The following is a 13,117-nucleotide window of genomic DNA, read 5'->3' as shown; positions in this document are numbered from 1 at the left end:
ACTCAACATCGTAAATTATCTTTCTATGATAGCTGTTTGAGCTTTCAGTATCAAATTTGGTTATTCTCTGTTCTGGCTTCATGTTCCTGAGAGGCGGACAAAAAATTTTCAATATTCTCAATTGTTCATCTTTAATTTTGCCATGTCATCTCATCGCTCTTTGCCTGATACTGGGGCATATTGCTCTGCTCTAACCAACAGCACCATTCAGTAATGCTTTTTCTGATGTAATGGGTTGTAATATTCTCTGAAAGCTGTCTCCAAGGCTTGTGTTTGGGTGGTCTTTGGGAGAGTAACTAATTGGATTTGTGATTGTATCTTGTTGATACAGACTATCATCGGATCTAAATTTGCCCTGTTGTTATGTCATGTAATTAGGCAATAAAAATTTTGTTTTTAATCTCTTTGTTTTTCTGTGCAGATCACACGGGTCATTTTCTGCGTCTTCCTTGAGACCGACTTTGCCATCTACAAGAAGAAAATGTCTGCCATTTTCCAAGGTATTTTAATTTTATTTTACCAAGGCAAGTCCCACTGAGGTATAAAACCTCTTTTCTAAGTGAGGCACACTTCCAATTGACTGGTCGGTGTATCATTAATACCATATTTTTACTTTTCCTCTGTTACCCTTTGCTGTTTTGAGTTCAAATACTGTAGCTAATGGATTTATGAATGATTAATGTGCTGTTTCTCCAAGGCCTCCTTTCGGAAATTATGTACTTGCCTAATTGACCATCTCTGTAGAACTAGGCAGCTTTGCTACCTAATGTAACCAAGGAAACATCTGCAGTAAGAGACATCTTGTTCATAGAGGCTGTAATATAAGGACCTGTCAGGCACGGGTAACAGCTTCAAATGTAAACAAATTCAGTGCACCCGCACGGCCATTCGGGAGATTAACAGTGAGAATTTATGTTGACAGTTTGTAAACCAAGTGTGAGGTTGTCTGGATTGCCTTAGTAAAACTGAAATAGCTAGGCTTCTTGTGAGTGAACCAGCAGGCTGATATTTTACATAAGTGTTGATATTCTGATGAGACATTAATGTCAGATTTGATTGATTGTAATAGTAGTCCTCAGCAGTGGATGTTTTCTGCAGGAACTAAAAAATTCAGGGATGCATAGCAACCACTGATCATCCTTGGTTACTGCTCCTCAGTTCTGTATATGAAATAAACAAACATCCATTATCTTCTACTCCCACTCTTTTTTCTGTCTTTTTTTCACCCCTCCTTTCATGCCATCATCTTTCTTTCGAGGGCCAGGAGCAGTCACCAGCTCTGATGGAGGCTCCACGGAGGTTTGAGTTGAATAGCCGGGGAACTAAAAGAAGCTGGCCTAGCATTACCTCCCATTTACCTCACTTTTCCCTCCCTACCTCCCCAATGGAATACCAGCTCTCAGGCCTTCATCTTGCTGCTCCCAGATGGAGAGTGTTTTGTTCCCTCTGCGCTCCCGTCATCTGTCTCGCTCCCCGCCCAAGTCTCTTCCCTGAAAGATTACATTCTAGGGAGAGACCTTAATTATATTGCCTGCCCCCATGCACACAGCACCCGTCTCATCTTATTAGTGCTCTGAGATGAGAATCTGGAGCTGTTGTTCTCCAGTTATCACTCTCGCCATTTACAAGTGCTGTCAGCGGACAAATGCCCTATATTTCTCCATGACTGGGAACAGTGAAGAAGCAAAACAACAGGCTCAGTGTGTATATGTGTGTGCGTGTGTGTTACAAAGTAAAATCTGAAAAGTTTTGTTACATTATTAGCAGATAACTCGTTAAAAACTCTTATTTATTTATGTAATGAGTTGCTAAGGAGGATGCTGGAGGTATATCTTTGATTAAATGTGGGGTCATTCCAGAGGGTGTACCACAGCACACTTTATGAGGCTGGCCCAAGTGCTTTTCCTCATCATTGTCTCGTCTGTCACATGCCCTTTGACCACCTCTGGAGTCAAGGCCACCTTTATCACAGCTCTGTGCATGTGTGGGCTGGAGGGGACATTAATTCCATTATAGACCAAGTGGTTAAGTAAGTGTGACATTCCCACTCAGGGTCATTGTCTGGAGTAAGGCAGACACATTTTTTACACCACATTCACCTACAACTGCTCCAGTCTTTCACCTCATATTCAAAGCTTTTACCATAGCCCCTTTGAAAACAACAGCTCTTTTAAGGAAGAACTCAAAGATACTCTACTTACTGGTGCTGAGATTTCTAGAGTAGACTCTAAGGTCAGGGATTGAGTTCATGTGTTTTATCCAGTCATGTGATGAGTTTAACTTAGCTTATAGGTGTGCTTGAAATACTGATTGATATGATTATACCATGTAGGGAATGCATAGCTCTGCGGTGTGAAAAACTTGCATTTAGCCTGCACAGAGTGGCAGTAGTGAATCAGAGGCTTTGAATTAGCTCTGCAAGTATGCTCACGCACGTTCAGAACATCTCATCTAACCTCACTGCTAGAGACAGTCAGGTAGATATTGTGGCAAATGCATCACAGAGGCCTATTCTGCCTCCTGCAACATTTTCTCGGTTTCAATAACCCTCTGTCACATCAGCACTCACTGTTCTTTCTCGCTCTCTTCTTCGCTCATTCTCCCTTACACCTTGCTTTGTTGCCGTGTCACTTGCCCATTACTTCATCCTTCCACTTTCTATCATTCTTGCATATTATATCAAAGAGGAGCTTCTCCACCACTTCCTCTATCAATAAGCTATTGTGGAGCTGATGTAAATAGTGCTTCATCATCCTTCTGTAATTTATATATATGTATGGTCATGTGAAACTCAGGATCTTCCCTGTGAGTTTTAAGCATGTCTAATGTCTAGAGCTGAGAGAGAACAGAACAGGTTTTTATTGAAATCTTACCATTCCCATTTTTCATTGTATAGCTGCTTTCCTCATATTCAAGCAATCTGTCAAGTGACAATGACTGGAGCAGGACTGTGTAAACAGGACATTTGCATACAGGAAATTGCTTTATTACAGTGTGTCACTGTGGGAGGATCGAAATATGGTTACATCTCCACAATCGGAGGAAACTGGAAAAATAGCATGCACATCAGCCACAACTCATAAACGCATACATAGAAAAGAGTGAAACATTAGAACGTAACTTTAGAACATATGACTGCAGATTTATTGTATTTTTCATTTGCCTGGTGTTAAAGCAGACTCACCAGTGGAACAGCTGTTTGATAAGTAATGATAGAGTTGTCACAAACACACAAAGGTCTTTTTATGTAGCACCAGCTCAAGGAGCACTTTAGTTATTTATGCTACGTTCCATTTGAAGGTTGAAGTCAAATTTTTCAGTTCCCAGTTGGAAACTTCAACTGGATCACCCCTGAAGTCAGAATTCCTTCTCGGAAAGTCAGAGGAACCACACCAACCCCAACTTTAAAATCCAAGATGGCTGCACCACGCATCAACAATTGTGAAAGCTGTAGTAATATACCATTTATTAGCACTTCTGCCTTTTTTGTGTCTTATTATAACAGTCGGACAAACTGTAACATCCCATTTTTGTTTATTGGCTGTTCCTACGATATTTGTAAGTGCTGACATTGTATAATGCGTTGTTATAAACTAGTATTGCCAAGAGTGGCTAAGAGTGCCTAACAGCAGCAAACCCTGTCCATGGTGGTTTTCTGACATGGTTTACTTGAACACGGTTAACTGGGGTGTGATATCATTCCCAGCTCCGAACACTCATTGACATAATGCATTCCCTGGCCCCTGACCCTAGACTTATCCATCACAACTGAATGCTTAACTTCAGTCCTTACCCTGACCCCTAACATAACTTAAACCTAAGACCAATCTTCAACTAAATCTTAACCTTGAAACAACCCTCTGAATTTGTGAAGACTGGCTAAAATGTCCTGACAATGCCAAAATGTCTGCATCACAATGGCACTGAAAAGAAAATTCTCCTAACTTAACCTCATTCTAACTTTAAACCTAGTTGTCATCCTAAAATTCAAAGATTTACATTGTGGGGACCAGCATCTGGAAGTCCCCACAATGTCAGTGTGTAAGCAGGTTTTGGTCCCTACAGTTTGGGGGATAGCAGGCACACACACACAGGCAACATAATGCTAAGTAGCTACATGTTACGCTTTTACCTTTATAGTACCATTCATCATCCATTACCCTCCTCGCCAACTGAGCTCATAACCAGAGATATAATGACATATTCATTACTTTGAAATGCCATAAACTATACACATCTCAAAGGTGCTGTGACAGTATCACTATCTGGTTAAGAGCTTCACCAGTGTTTGCATCATTTGAAGGAATATACACACCTAGAAGCAGCCAGAAAAATTAAAGGAGTTACAGTGAATAAGGTAGCATTAATTGATTAATATATAGAGCCTAATAAATGCAATTAATCATATGACATGATTCTATCAAGTATTCAAATTTGTTCATAGATTGTGATTGACCACATGCTTGCCTGAGCACATATTATTTGCAAGCACAGAAGCAGCCAGGCAGCTGTGGTTGTAGAGTAAAATCATGTTGAAATTGATGCTGGGTGCACTGCTCCACTAATATGATCCAGGTGGCTGCCCACAAGCTGGGCTCCATCTCTTCTTCTCCTCAGTCAGCCACAGTGCTGACAATATTAACGCAGCACACAGATCAGCAGGAGCTGCTGCATTCTCCCCAACTGTTTCACTGACTTTCCAAATGACATTATTTACATGGCTCTAAAATACACTCCACACTTCCAACCCCACAACCCAAACTCCTGCCCCCAAACGTCCATAATCGAAGCATCCTTTCAGCACCGCGCTGCTCTGGAAGAAGTAAAGCTCTAGTGTACACACACTTCTATTGCGCCCATGTAATTTGTTGACAGAGGATATGAAGGGCTTCAAGAATCTTGTGAAGGGTGAAAATGAAGTCTGTGTCGGTTTCACAAGGCTATCCCTCGGGGCAGGAAAATGAGCAGACCATAGTGTGTTAGTGATGTGACTGCCAGCGAGCACTCTGGCTCAGAGTCTGTCAGCTTTAACAAATATGAAGATCAGCTTTAGCGCTTAATATGTGAAAATGTTCAATGCACAATACATATGCTCACTACCTACATAGCATCACGTACAGTACAGGCTAGACATGTCTAGACTTTGATATTTTAGAGGTTTAGAACTTGGTGTAATGCAATTCAGCTTAAAGCTTTAAATCTAACTCTGTCCTGACTGTCCCTCACTTAATAGCAAGCTATTTCAACAGGTGAGTGAAAAATGTGACCTAAAGGAATAGTTCTTTCAGTTTCTTGTCAAGGATTTGCAGAAAAAATCTTTGTCCAAGAGTTAGATGAAAGGATTGATATCAGTCTATTCTGTCTGTGTCCAAAGTTTTCTAAAGAAGATCTGCATACCAGCAACTCACTAATAAACACATTACTCTATATCTCATTTGTTTATTTCATACTAAACTCCAAAATCAAGTTTAAATGAGGTTTAGATTGGTTCTGGTAAGTGGATGGTTTTACCTTTGCACAGGGCCAGGCTAGCTAATTCCTGTTTCCAGTATTGATGCTAAACTACACTGCGCACAGACAGGAGAGTGGCATCGATCTTCTCATCTAGCTCACAGAAAGAAAGCAAAAGAGCACTTTCCCAAAATGTCAAACTACTGAACAGCTGATAGGTTCTCATTTGTTTTCATATCACAGTAGTATTTGTTCATCCCAAGATCAAACAAGCCATTTTGTTTGATTCTCTCTTGTGAATCTAAACATGTGACTGTTCTCCTCACTCCAAAAAAGAGAGAGCAAAAGAAAGGTGCCACATATTGTTACTCTAAGACTAAAACACATACATTTCCCATGTTGACAATGTTGAGCAGTGGTAATAATGTTATAGTGTGTGGCAGTAACCAAGAAACCCCATGTTTCCATTCTTGCACTATTGTTATACTGTATCAGCGGGTCTTCCTTTGTTTCTCCAAGCAGGGTTAGATTAATGCACTGTACCCTTTTGTTCAATGTTATACAAAAGAAAAGCCTGTCGCTGTATCCACAGGGAGCTCTGATGGTTACACTTCTACAGAACAGATGACAACAGCCTTTCATCACAGCTAACGCTTGCTTTTCCTTGTTAACCACAGTGCAATCATTGCTCAGACTCGTGCTTAAACATACGCACTGCACTCATACTGAGTAGTGTGTTCATACACTATGACGTGTGCACATTAAAATGCAGGCATTTATATACTGTACACAGTATATAGTGACATGACTCAAAGTTTCTTGAGGAATGCTGAGTTGTGCAAGATCTGAGCATGTATGAGTGTGTACAGTAGTTCCATGATAGGAGCTGCGAGCCATTAGGAGGCATCCGCTGTTCTTCTCTCCTCATTTTTCACACTGCAGTTCCTCCTGAAGCAGCATCCAAGCCCACCTTCTAAACTCCCATTGTGCAAATCAGTTAATCCACCCAGAAACACTACTAGTTCACTCAGACTGTCTCGCATAGTTGTATAGAGAAAAGGAGAGAAAATCAAAGGATTGCAGACATAGTCGTCCACCTGGGGCCTGCAGTCCCTCTAACATTTGAGGAAATTGGTAGTTTGGTGTTATTTATACAAGTACAGATTTAATTGCAAAACATACACCTGCATGCACAGTTATTTGGTGTAATAACCTGTTACATCCAAGGCCATCTGGTGGGGGAACTGAGGAAGACTTTGTGTGTTGTGTTCATATTTCGGTCAGATTCTGAGGAACACTGCAGGTTCTAGTTTTATTATTTGACTGATTTAATGCAGACAAAGCACACAGCAGTGTGGCATTGAAATGCTGTGCTCTAATCTTATAATCAGGGAGACAAGTTCTGATAACTTGCTGTATCTTGCATTAGCACGGTGTGATGTACTGTCTTTCTCCCATCTTTTGCCAGACAACGACACGGAGGTTGCAGAGGAGCAGCTGAAGGAAGGTGAGTGACAGAATATTTCATGGTTGCCTTTTCACATTAACACCTCCATTAAAGCACAGAGAAGCTGAGTGAGTAGCGTAGCTGTAGCTCCTGACAGTGATTTGCTCGGTTTTATGCAGCGGATGAAATTTAATGTTTATTCATTTGGTGACAAGTCGAATCCCGAATCTGACACGTTGCAGTTAAAAATACTTCATGTCAAATACATTACATTACAAAAGCTTATATCCACAGCTACTGTAATTCCCAACACAATTCTCTTCAACCGGTTTATGAGCACAATGACTTCAGACCACCTAAAGCGAGTGACAAAAAAAAGAGCAGAGCAACATCCCTCCATGGCGTGTGCCGGGCGATAGCACAAACACAACTGTCAGCACATAAAGCTTTTATCAGCACACCATCATGGCACGCTGCCTGAAACTCCCAGATAGTGCTTATCAGGATAAACTATTGACATTTGTCTGTGCACTGATGTCCTGAATAAGCAACGGCAGCAACAACAAAAACACGTGTTTAAATAGCAGGAACAATAGAATTTAGCTGCAGGTACTTTTTTTCCTTGGTTAACAAAAAAATAAAAATGTATGACATGTTTGATAAAATATACTGCATCTAGCAGTTTTCACTAAAGAACAGTGGGACCTGATGGCAAGGTTTCTTTCTAAGTATGAGCGGATTCAGTGTAGGGCCTTTCCAGGTCTAATTGCTGTAACCCACAAAGACATCACAGTACACGTGCAAGTGGATAAGCAGAGAACAATGTTAGTTTTGTTGTCTGTTGAAGGTACAGTTCAAATTACTGGGTGCTGTCAAATTTTTTCCTCCCTTACACAGATCTGTGTTTTCAGTGAGATTCCATTTTGGGTGAACCTTAAAGGGGATATTTTATACGTGCGCTGTAAAATGTGATGTTTCAGAGTGAAAAGTGTGTGCGTTTGAGAGCTTGTACTATTGTTAGCACCCGAGTGTCTGTGTGGTTTTCTTTCCTGTTCCTTACCAGCCATTTTACACTGCATACAGTATAATAACATAGCACCAGACCATAACGAGCCAACTGAAATAACCCCTGATAATTCTTAGCTCTGTTGTATCATCATGCCAGCCCTACCCTGGTCCAGTTGGGCCTTGTTTGATGGGCCTCTGCGCTGATGCCAAGGACTGGTCTTTTGTTCTGCTCCATCAGCCAGAGTTTGAATCAGTGCTGCTTGGAGCCTATTCACAGATTCGAATGACTGCCATTCTCACATGGAATAGTGCTTTTGTTCCAGACTGTGCTCTGGAGTTGGTCTAAAAGCCTCACATTCTTCCCTTCTCTCCCATAGGAGCTTTTTTGTCAGCCAGGTATACAACAAAATAATGCAAGAGTCATCGAGTTGTCCCACAGGCTCTTGCAGTGTGGTCAGCCCAGACAGACCAGCCATGGTGGAATAATCACTGCTACAATGAGTCTGACTTGCCAAAAGTCATCGTTACTCACAGCATGCCCCATCTAAAAGCTGAAATTGACAAGCTGTCAGGTCTTTTGCATCCTAATGATGTTGGGAAATAAAGGTATGCCTCTCCTGCATCTCTAAATCACTGTTTGTTTTTGTCTGTTTACAGATAACACACCACCATGCTCAGAATCCACAGCCAATGAAGAAAGTGGAGATAGCAACAGAGGTATGCTTAATTGTGAGTGTGTTTATAGATGTGTGTATTTGTTGTGTATTATAATGTTATTAAGGATGACTGCTTGTTTTGAACAATGAGGGAACAATGTGCTTTGATATCCAGAAAAATGTGTTTACTATGTATGAAGAAATAGTGTCGGTGTTGGTCAGTAATTTCTTTTTCTCTGGTACCAAGTTTCTCTTTGGGGAAATGAATACAAGATGAAGCTTGGTCTTTTTTAAAAGAATGTTTTCTTAGAGGCAAACTTGTTTAAGAAGCCATTATCTGGCTATTCTGCAGTTTCAGCCCCTTTGGATGTGTAATATTGAAACAATTATAGGCTTCTCCGATACGATGGACCAAAGATAATTAGATTCTTACACTGGAGGGTGTTAGTGGACAATTAAAGCCATACACCATCCATTTGTCTTCAAACCTTAAGGTTGTAGGCAATTTTTTTGAAGATAGCAGTCATGGTTGTTTTCTTTGGGGAAAACAGTCACTTCAAGGGCATCAATACATTCTGTGTTGTTAAACAAAGCACAATAAGTAATTTCTCCCCCGTCGATTCAAAATACCTTTCCATAATCCGCAACAGTAATTCAATATGATTCACAAATTCAATCACCAGCATTAGGAGAGCATAAGTATTTTGTAATAATCTTTATAAATCCTAATTTATCAGGCCTGGCAGCTTAATAGTAACTAATCCATTCACAAAAGGCCTTGGCACAGCTTTCTAGCATGGGAACACTCAGTCCTTGAGACAACCTCTCTCACAGGAAGGGAATGAAATGATTTGGTACTGCCTGCACTGTAAAGGTTAGGTCTGGGTCGATACAGCACATAGGAAGGATTAATCATAAGAAACACTCAGATGTCAAGATAGCACTGAGCAAAGGAAACGCAAGCTACAAAAACAGACAGCTATGTGAGACAGACATTATACAGTACAACGCTTGAGAGTTTCAAACCACTTCTGTACACCTATGTAAGATCTTTTTCAACAAAAACAGACTGTACACTATTCACCAGCATGTCTATAAAGCCTGCAAAGCAGGTCACCTGTTTGGTGTAGTCAATATGTGGAGCACTTTTTAGAATAAATTGCACTGTGCAGCAGGATTGGTGGAGTGTGTCTGACAGTATGCCTCAGTGTGATCCATCACATCCATCTCTTTCCTCGGGGGATTCACTCATCCTAATCCATAGGTCAGGCATGAGGGGCTTTTAGCCACACCAGTGATGAAGAGAAAACATTAAGGCTTTATCCACTGTTGTTGTATGATACAGTAGGGCTGCTCTGCCCCCTCCCCACACACACACACACACACACACACACACACACACACACACACACACACACACACACACACACACACACACACACACACACACACACACAGACAGACACACAACAACCGCTACATTTACAATTGTTTTGTAGCCACAGAAGCACAATGCTTCCTCAGTATCTGCAGAGTGATGGAAGAAAATAGTACAAAAAAACAAAAAGCACACAATTTCCAGAAACATCCAACAGTATGAAACAGCACATAACCTGTGGTAAAACTAACCATTCAAACAACACAGCAGCTTCATCAAAACACATCTTACATCATAGTGTATGTATGTGACTGTGTATTTAAATTGATTTCCTTGTTTGTTTTTTTTCAAATGTTTTTCACTAGTCTTTGCTTTTATCATGTTGTTTCTTGTGATCCTTTATAAAGTTATGTTTTACACCAGAGAAAATTTCCCTGGGGAGCAGGAACCTTTTTCAGAATGTAGTTCCTCTGCCTGTGTTTCCATCTGAGGAACCAAGATCTAAATTAGTTCCAGGGTATAGTCCTACCTGTCTCAGAAAGTACCTAGTTGGAAGGCAGGCCTCTGTCAGAACAAGGCTTGCAGTGCTGAATGTTGCTGACTGGTCAAATACAGGGCTCTACGGTGAGAGCATTTCACTCGTGTGAGTAAAGATCAGTGTGCACCAATGTGAAAATTGATTTGGGTACACTGATGCAAAATGACTCCAAGTTCCTTGGGTTCTCAGTTTGTATCAGTAGGCCTACATGAAGACACTAATTCATGAGATTAATTCATCCATCCATCCTTTCATTATCTATACCGCTTATTCCTGAATAGAGCTGCAGGCGGGCTTGAGCCAATCCCAGCTGACACTGGGCGAGAGGCAGGGTGTACACCCTGGACAGGTCGCTAATCTATCACAGGGCTCCTAGGGGCAATTTAGAGTCACCAGTCAACCTATATTGCATGTCTTTGCACTGTGGGAGGAAGCCAGAGAACCCACGCAGGCACAGGGAGAACATGCAAACTCTGCACAGATTAATGAATTGAAAAATATAGTTTTGGTGTTTGACCTGAGGGTGGAACTCAGTTACTCCGGGCAGAGGCTGAGGAGGAGAGCATGACATCGGCTGAAGTGAAACATTACTTGGAGTTAACAAATCTCTGTGCTTGTTACTGTGCATGCAGTAATACCTCTGAGAGTAAAAAAAACTGTTAAACAAGCATAAACTTCCTGTGTTCCTGGCCTGCCTGTACAGGATCATGTCCCCACTTCTATAAGCGTCCTCTTTGGCATGATGAGGCTGCTTTAGTTTTACTGTGAACCGGGGCTTGTTGATGTATGTGCAGAAGGTCTTGGTGGGCGCACATGTCCTCACAAAAGCTAATGTATGATGTCACAGCAGCAATGAGTTCATCTAAGTCTGTAGACATAGTCTCAAATATACTCCAGTCTGTGCAGTCAAAGCAGGCCTGTAGCTCTGACTTTGCCTGCTCGGTCCATCTCTTCACTGCTTTGACCACAGGCTTCGCAGCTTTAAGTGTCTGCCTATAGGTTGGAATGAGATGGACTACTCAGTGATCAGAGAGTCTGAGGGCTGCACAGGGGACAGAGCAATAGGTGTCTTTTATTGCCAAGTAGCAGTGGTGCAGTGTGTTTTTGTCCCTGGTGGGACAACTGACATGCTTTCTGTTAAACTCCCCTAGAACAATGAGTGAGGATGTGAGTCGGGATGTTTCAGTTCCATGCTAGTTATCTGGTCGGCCAAGTGCTATAGTGTGCTAGCTGGGCCTATGGTCTTATATACCCTCCAACCAGAATGAATGACAAAATTCTCTGGGAGAATAAAATGGTTTGAAGTTGATGAAAAGAGCCTAAACCCATGATGAAAGTTCTTCCTAACACTGTGACATCTTTACACCAACCTTCATTTATGTAGAAGCAGATTCCGCCTCCTCTTGTTTTCCAGGATAACTCCGTTACAAGATCTGCTCTGTATACCTGGGATCCCAATATTTGTATTGTGCTTTCCAAGATGGAGTCACTGAGCCGAGTCTCCATGGAGCATAAAGCATTCTGGTGGAAATGCACCTTAATTGCTAAAATGATCTTATAAATGTGTAATGAATGGTTCACATTCACAAGACATTTTTTTCAAATTTAATTTGAATGCAATTGGTTGAACCCAGGAGTTGTTCAGATTTAATAAATAGTATGTCAACTCTTCTTCAAAATAAAGCAACTCAACAAATAACCCAAAGTGTATTAGCAAAAAATGGTCACAGATCAACCGTGTGTGAGATGAGCTATGTTGTAATATTGTCCACATAAAACAGAAGCACAGCATACAAATGCTGTGAGACGTAGGAAGACAAAGAAGCTGAAGAAAAGGTTGGGTGAGACAGAGCCAAATGCTGGTGCAGAGGTTCAGGGTAGGGTGTAGCCTCTTCAGAGCACACCTGAGTTGGCAAGCAGTCCCACAGTGTCTATTATTTGATATCAGATTAGCATTAGTGAGATTAGTGGATTTCACTTGGCAAAGTAAAATGTGAATATTGAGCCAGAAATCAATGTCTGGCAGGGTCTGTTGGCCTGGCATGCTTGAGGTTTTTCTGGGAAAGACCTGAGGATGAGAGATGGCACCATGCGTGGATGGACATTCAGATTAATAACTGTGCTGTATGGTATGTGTGGACAGGGAGAGTGGCTCCATGAGATGCCATCCTTTTCACTGTGGCACCCCGTCAAGCATGGCTCATAAACACACTTGCACTTGGCTTGCACACACATATTTCACACATATGCAAAAGGTCTTTGAATGATGTTGGTCATCTCAGAGCAATTTTCTGTTACGTCTCGTGAATTTTCCAACCTCGCACCCCTTTTTTTTCTGTCATTTGCTGCAGTCAACTTTAGTGGATGGAACAGAAGACAGGTGCTAGGGAAGAGATGAAGGACTCTTGCTCTTTGTGTGTGTGTGTGTGTGTGTGTGTGTGCATGTGTATGTTGCGAGTCAACTTCGTCACATTTCTATTAATTCCTGAATATAAGATAAGGCTATTATTTCCTAGGAAACACCATCTGTAGTTGATATGTACTCTGTGGTCATGCAAGTATGATGTTTCCTATCTGTATCTAAATTGTTTATGTCCCTGTGATACTGTATCTCTAAATCCGTTGTTGACATAAATAAA

The 13,117-nt window shown here is 41.3% G+C and overlaps 1 protein-coding gene across 1 annotated transcript in view; it reads left to right on the top strand.

Annotated features, from left to right (window-relative positions):
• The window catches only part of macrod2 (mono-ADP ribosylhydrolase 2), a 406,311-nt gene that overhangs the window by 364,569 nt on the left and 28,625 nt on the right, over positions 1 to 13,117 (top strand). Inside the window, exons 9-11 of the mRNA XM_020600667.1 lie at positions 422 to 500; positions 6,920 to 6,958; positions 8,564 to 8,623. Of these exons, the coding sequence (XP_020456323.1) occupies positions 422 to 500; positions 6,920 to 6,958; positions 8,564 to 8,623 (178 nt within the window). The remainder of the gene's footprint in view (positions 1 to 421; positions 501 to 6,919; positions 6,959 to 8,563; positions 8,624 to 13,117) is intronic.

This window comes from Monopterus albus, unplaced genomic scaffold (assembly GCF_001952655.1).
Source record: "Monopterus albus unplaced genomic scaffold, M_albus_1.0 scaffold3.1, whole genome shotgun sequence".
NCBI classification, from domain to species: domain Eukaryota; kingdom Metazoa; phylum Chordata; class Actinopteri; order Synbranchiformes; family Synbranchidae; genus Monopterus; species Monopterus albus.
This window is presented reverse-complemented; position numbering and strand designations above follow the sequence as displayed.